This window comes from Ascidiella aspersa, chromosome 4, assembly GCF_963924565.1.
Source record: "Ascidiella aspersa chromosome 4, kaAscAspe10.2, whole genome shotgun sequence".
Classification (NCBI taxonomy): Eukaryota; Metazoa; Chordata; class Ascidiacea; order Phlebobranchia; family Ascidiidae; genus Ascidiella; species Ascidiella aspersa.
Genome location: NC_139450.1, coordinates 10,365,377 through 10,372,265, shown reverse-complemented (window position 1 = coordinate 10,372,265; position 6,889 = coordinate 10,365,377). Strand labels below are relative to the sequence as shown.

General features: G+C 33.2%; 1 protein-coding gene across 2 annotated transcripts; it reads right to left on the bottom strand.

Moving 5' to 3' along the window:
- Positions 1 to 212: 212 nt before the first annotated feature.
- LOC146147133 (DGAT1/2-independent enzyme synthesizing storage lipids-like) lies at positions 213 to 4,514 on the bottom strand. Of its 2 annotated transcripts, none has more exons than XM_083387374.1 (7): positions 4,375 to 4,514; positions 3,121 to 3,330; positions 2,539 to 2,706; positions 2,166 to 2,356; positions 2,030 to 2,093; positions 1,800 to 1,969; positions 213 to 1,000 (listed from the first exon to the last, which is right to left on the bottom strand). In XM_083387374.1, the coding sequence occupies exons 1-7, from the start codon at positions 4,481 to 4,483 to the stop codon at positions 881 to 883; spliced, it is 1,032 nt and encodes a 343-aa protein (XP_083243500.1). In that variant the 5' UTR covers positions 4,484 to 4,514; the 3' UTR covers positions 213 to 880. The 2 variants fall into 2 exon arrangements, with proteins under 2 accessions (XP_083243500.1, XP_083243501.1); XM_083387375.1 differs by having other exon boundaries at positions 1,830 to 1,969.
- Between the last annotated feature and the right edge of the window lie 2,375 nt (positions 4,515 to 6,889).

Below are 6,889 nucleotides of genomic sequence, written 5' to 3'. Positions count from 1 at the left end.
TGTGCAAAAAGAAATTATGTTTAATTGCTTTTATTTCGCTAAAGTTAAATTAATCATATTAAATATAACGTTGTAGAAAAATAATTTATTATTTAAAACGTAAAAGGCCATGCAATCCCCTCTGAGTTGATCTTCTTGAGTAAACCTGAATTTATTTCATCATAATGTTGTTTTGTATTTTTTTTTATTGACCATAAATTAAAGTTGCATATACTTTTACCACAATGAATTAATTGCAACACTCTCCCAAGATGGCAGAAAATACGCAATAAAACAAACGCAGAATACACAATATACTAATTTACTTGGGAAAAATCTCATTTTGTTAAAATGACGTGACAGCTAAAACCTTACAAAAAAAACAACTTTAGCATTAAGCTGCATGTCGTTCAGTTGTATATATTAAAACACTTTAAAATACATTTAACAAAAGAAAAGAAGAAATGCTTCATGTCAAAATACAATTAATTTTTACTGGTTGGTCTCCAAGTCATTGAAATACGCTTAATTGTGTAGGACAAATCAGAGGCATATAAATATATATATAAATCTGTTTTTTACAGACATAAGGTGCATTACTTGATTGAAAGAAAGCATGATAAAATAAACCCAAAACGCCATAAAATTGTTGATACCATACTGTGGTATATGCAAATAATAAAAAAAACACAATATACAAAAAAGTTTAATCTATAAATAGTGGATTGTGGACTTTTATAAAGGGTTTAGAAATGATTGATACCAAAATAAATTAGCCTTTTAGTGGAGTTTTATGCTGAGGTTTGAAATGGGTTTAAATAGTGTGATTTTATGTTAAAAAAGTGCAAACAAATATTTTTGCTAAATGCATTAGCTGTTGCTCGTCGACAGCATCGCCTTTTTACTCCTCCTTTGACTTTTCAATCACAGTTTTTCTTTTAAATCGCTGCAAAATACCTCGCCAAATGCTTGGAGGCTTTTCTTGATAAACTTGAATCATTGCATGGAGTGCATGTTGTACCTAAACAAAAAATAAATTTTTGATATAAACATTTATAAACAAAAAGGTGGATTTTCTAAACTGAATGCAGTTCAACCCTAAAAATTCTAGTGCCATTCAAATAGGATTTTGGTCAAAACTATATAATATGGTACTGACTTAAGCTTGATAGATCAGGGCTGCGGAGTATAAAATAAATAACAAGCAGTATTTTATGTTAAATGAAAAATACAACTTAAGCTTTTTAAAACTGTATTCACATAATATTACCACCATGCATGTTTTGTGGTGACTTTACTTAAATGCATAATACAGTCATATGTATGTTCTATTCAGCAAACTTTCAACCATACCTATGACTATGCAAGGATTGCATGTTCTAATTAGGTTCACATACAAACCTCTGAGTAGGTCAAACAGTATGCGAAGATTTGTATAGTTTTCTTTTTTTCCAACAAGGCAGTCGTTGCCTTAAAGCTGAGATTATAACGTATGACTTGGTTTGGTGCATATTTACAAGTTCCATGATTGCCAGTTTGCTCTAAGATGAGAGCATTATACTCATTTTTTTCCACTGGTTGTAATTAACCATTTTAAATAGGTTTAAAAAGTCTAGTGTTTGCTGCAAGTATTTAGTGAGGTATGCAGTATAAGGATGTTGTGTATAAAAATGCCAAAATTGATAATTTTAAATTCTTATTATTTGCAAAATAGAACAATTTATGTGAAATAAACTCATGCAAAAAAATTAAAAACAAATCACTCAACTATTTTTAATTTCGTTCAAAATAGGTACAGTACAGCTATGCAATTTTCTTACAAACGAAACCATGCAGCATGACCGGCAAACCTTGTTGACAAGTTCAAGAGGTGTCAACTTTGGATCATATGGAATGGGTTCTCCAATGTATGTTCTCAATTTTACTGGAAATCCTCCATACATCGGCATAATAGGCCAGCGTGTTTTTTCATAAAGTTGTTTAAATAAATCTAAAATGTTGTTGGTGTCAAACATAAACTTTTCAAAAAGTTGTAAAATATATTACATACTTTTTCCGGTTTTCATAAAGTCAAATGCCTGTCTGCAGTTTTCAGTAAACATCGGAAGAATTGGCTGAAGTTAATGTACAGTGGTAAGCATGATATTTTAAATAGATATAAATTAAAAAAAAAAATTTATACACACCACTTTAGCCTCCAAAGCAGCTTTAGCAAATCCTTGCCGCTTCTCCCATACCAGGGAATAATTTTCACTGAAAAGTGCTTCTCTGACACCACCTGGGGCTATTGAAACTATTTCACCATTATTGAGGTGCTCAACCACTTTACTTCGTGGCCCTTCAAATGATCCCCAAAATCGAAACAATCTGGAAAGACCTGAGAAGAATGTTACATTTATTATAATGCATGATAATGTAAAACCTGATACATATGACAAAACTGAACACTGTAAACTACACTATACTGGACACTGTATTAAAGTATCATGGATAACAGGCAACAAACAAAATTAAAACAAAATTGAAAAGAGTGAATGTCAATAAAAATATCAAACCAACCTGGTATTTTAAAAGCAAATTTGTCCATGACATTATGAATTGTTCTTCCTTTTTCAATATAGATGTGCGCAATTAGGTAATACATATCAATTGGAAAAGCACCATGATAGTAGATAATTAGAGCTGGACCTGATCTGGGAATGTTTTCCATGCCTACAACTTCATAGCCTAAAAATAATTTTTGATCCCTCTATAGTTTTTTTTAATAAATTGGTTTACTTTATAAACCAAGAAATAAACACATAATGTGTTGTAATTCAATTACATAAATTGTATGTCAGCAACGCCACACTGAACAAGTCCAAAAACTGATGACATTGATCAACAACTACTAAAATTAGATTATTATTTAGGAATACCATACATCATGATTGTTTGTGGTGTACATTTAATCAGCAAATAATAAATGGAACTTGGTATAACACCTTTTAAAGTGTTGCTAATTATATGTCAATTTTTTTTAGATTAATACTGGTCAATATGTGAAATTAGCCTAATAAACATTTTACATGGTTTTTAGAAAGTTTTGTCAAGTACTCAATTTATTTGGATTATTAAAAATACAATATGTGTATTGTGTACCATGCCATATCCATCCATGTCCAGTCCAAAAGGTAGCCATACTTTGGCGATAACCCTCCCACACACTGTGATTGTGAAAAGCATCATAAATAGAATGCCGTCGGCGATATACAAAAAGCAAAAGTGCACTGAGGTAAAGATAAACAACCAAAAGCATGGGAAGAATAAAAAACAGCAGCACAAAAGGTGAAACAATGTAGACTTTCCATCCTGCAAAAACAAGACATGTACTTTATTACTAGGGAAACTTTAAGCAGAAAATAAGTAGAAATGCCGGATAACATAGAAAAGTACACCAAACAGGTCAATTTATTATTTTAAATATATATTTTTAAATATATTCCAATTCGTGTTATTTCATAGCTTATTTGGAAGAAGAAAATTAAGGAAGCAAAAGGTATGATTTATGGTGATGGAAAATAACCTTACAGCGGCTACAGTCATTCTAATTCTATGCACATTTCAGGTTTCATGTTTCCTACATATGCACTAAGCTTAACCAGTTACACGTAATACCTTAACTTAACCACAACAAATTTTGTTTTTAAATTCAGTTGTGCACTAAATTCATATCAAACCTCGTGGTATTCACCTCTAACAGAATACAGACTAGTGGTAATATACAAACAACGTCAAATTTTTCCACTAGTTTTTCTAAAATACCCCAAATGTTTTGGTAAAATAGTTGTGGCCCAACCTAAGTTTGAACAATAATAAATTTAACTACATGATTTTGTTTTTATGATGTAAGTTTAACCCTCTATCCCAATTACACAAAAACTTTGGTTGTAGCATTTAGCCTACTTCTACGTCACTATACACGTAACCATTGTCCACTGACGCGTGACCGCCGCGCCTAGCGAATTGCTTTTCCGCATTTGACAATTCATTCTACTGTACTCGTCTTACTAATAGCGGCTTGAATCACCGCTCTGTTTATCGCTGTATTTCTGAGATTTGTGAATATACTCTAAGAGCAACTATCTACTGAGTGGATTGTCTTTGCTTAGAGTATAAGAAGTTAAGGACAGGTATTCTAGCGGCCTGCTCCTTTGGAGTCGGATTAAGAACTTGTAAGAGACTTAGGCAGCCGTCGGCCCTCGTCTACAGGGTCAGCAGCCTTCTTATAGCTCCCTACGAGCTCTCCACGCTTCATTGGTAATCACATAAAAACTATTTACATTTCTAAAAACAGTGTGGGACTAAAATTTTAACTTTGCCAACTTTTGTCATGTTGACATGTATTCTGTTTACCTGGTGTGTAGTAATCAAGGAAATGAATAACTTCTTCCATATAATAATACACATAGTCTAGGGCGACCTCCAGGAAGGCAGCAAACCAATGGCTTACTACATATAGCATAATATTATTTATATTATTGTTGACATCTCTAAACTCTGCAAGTTTTCAACAAAAAGGGTTATACTTGAAACTAAAATTATAGCTAGAATAAAATTAATATACAATTATTTATACTTTAATTTATCTTATGCTCCTTACATCTGCGTTTTGAATTGCAAAAGTTTTGTAATCGTAATCACAAAATGTTTAAAATATCACAACAGCGCATTTGATTTTTTAGCAGGGGATTTCCACCTGCAACCCCAGTGCAAAAAAATCGGCATTGATTGATGAATCCTACCACAAATTTAAACAATTATTAAATCAACTCACAATATTTGGTTAGGGTATGGGTTAGTGTTTGGGTGTGGGTGTGTCAAATAATATTATGTTTATTATTTAATAATAATGCTTGACCCACCCAAACTCTAACCCAATAACGGGTGTTGTGGCAGGATTCTAGACCAGCGCGAAAAAATCACCTCCTATCTTTTAGTGGCTTTAGTTCTAGACACAATCGTTCTGAATAGTAGTTTACTTGCACATATATGGAGAAATGGTCTTACCAGCCAAGTCTACATACATATATTTGGCTTTTAAGTGCAAAACGTGATCCCTGTTTCACAGTTTAGGGCTGTTACCACCCTTAGTTCGTTTTGCTGTTTTCTATAGCATCTTAACAGCTGATGGCAATCCGAGTCACTCAGCTGTGACGGTTATTACGCTATCAAGCCTTGTATTTTTTATAGGAAATGAGTAAAAATATAATATGGTGACGTTTATACCCTGGCCTAGAATCTAGATGCTTCGCAACCGGTGTGCCACTTTAGGCTATTTAAAATTCACTACGAATAATTCCAAAAACTAACAGGTTGAGCAATTGGGCATGCATTTTAATTGTATCTCGGTAAGCTTACTTACCTAATTTTTAAAACTCACGTGATCTTAAATCGCAAAAAAGTTTTGAATTTAAAATAACTTCAACTAACAGGCCATTGGCGCGACCAAACAATACAACAATGGTTTTCCTACCTTTATACTAAAACATTACCACGGAGAAATTTTTCTTACGCTCGAAGAGCATTTTTAACCTTTGTTATCCGCATTTTATCTTGGTTGGCAAGACTGCGGAGTCGGTTAAAAATGCTCCGACTCCGGTAAAAAAAAATAAACCCGAGTCCGATTCAGAACAAGTGTTTGATTTCGTTAAGTCCCGAGTTCCGTTCCGCAGCCTTGGCGGCTGGTGTTTCAAATAACAAAGCGAACATTACAAATACTATGGTTGAGTGAGTTTCGTTTGTTTAGTGCAGTGTTGCCCAACCTTTTTTCCACTAGTGCCCCCTTGGGCTCAATATTATTTCATATCGCCCCCCTCATCTTGCTTTACAGTAAAGTGTTATAATACTAATCGTTGTCTAACATCATATTCTCTGCACTTAAGTTTCGATAAGCTGTCAGTCATATTTTAGGTTGTTTAACATACATTTATAGCAGCCACTTCGTCATATTGTGTTTACACAGAGAATTTTTTGTTTTAATCGATGTGTCGTAACGGAAAATTTTCAGTAAAAATCTATGGCCTAAATTCTTTGCAATCCCTTTAAATGTTTGCGTTACTTCTTGCAGCCAATGTGCAAACGATAAACGGAAAGTTTTCGGTAAAATTCCGTTACCTAGATTTCTTGCAACCACATTCTTAATGTTTGCGATATCCTTGCAGCGAATTTGCAAAAAATTCAATTTTTTGACACCAATTTTTATGCGTCAAGGCATTTACATCCGTTTTAGCATATGTTTTCCAAACACCGCGGTCTGAACATAAATCAGTTTCCCCGGTCGTGTGATTTCAAACTGTTGTCATTTAACTGAAGTCAGAAGCTGTTTCGCAATCGCGTTTTGACGTAAAATTGTATGTTTTGCGTCAGAAATAAGTGTGAAAAAGGCTTGAGTTACACCCTTTTTGTCACGTGATATTTTGTTAAGTATTATAAGAATTAATGACGTAAATCTTTCTTTATTCGCAGAAATTTTGTTAACTGATTTTCGTCTATAAATAGCGTGTTCAATCAATATAACATGGCTTTTACGGCTTTTACGGCTTTTACTCAGACAGCAAACTCGAGTGCTTTTGTGACTGAAGCAGATTTCGTTATTATGAAGATCAGTATCGAATAAAGTCTTGTCTGTTACTCAAGGAACCAATTGGAGTGCTCGTATGTTAGAAGCAGAGTCAAAGAACAATTCTGTTTGAATGCAGTATCTATCTTGTAGTCGCAGATTGATACATCGAGGTACAAAAGGCAATTAAATGAGTACTCATTATCAACTACTTCCACACATTCACTATTGTAATTTATAAATACATTATTTCACAAGGTTATATCATTACCAGAAAAAATTCAACTATTTGCACCAAGACTTTAAATC

Bases quoted from the DNA above. Each gene is read 5' to 3' on its own strand.
- LOC146147133 (XM_083387374.1), bottom strand. From the start codon at position 4,483: ATGCTATATGTAGTAAGCCATTGGTTTGCTGCCTTCCTGGAGGTCGCC. The intron at 3,331-4,374 runs GTAAACAGAATA...TTGTTTTTGCAG, and splicing joins CCTTGATTACTACACACCAG to GATGGAAAGTCTACATTGTT. The intron at 2,707-3,120 runs GTACACAATACA...AATTATTTTTAG, and splicing joins ACATGGATGGATATGGCATG to GCTATGAAGTTGTAGGCATG.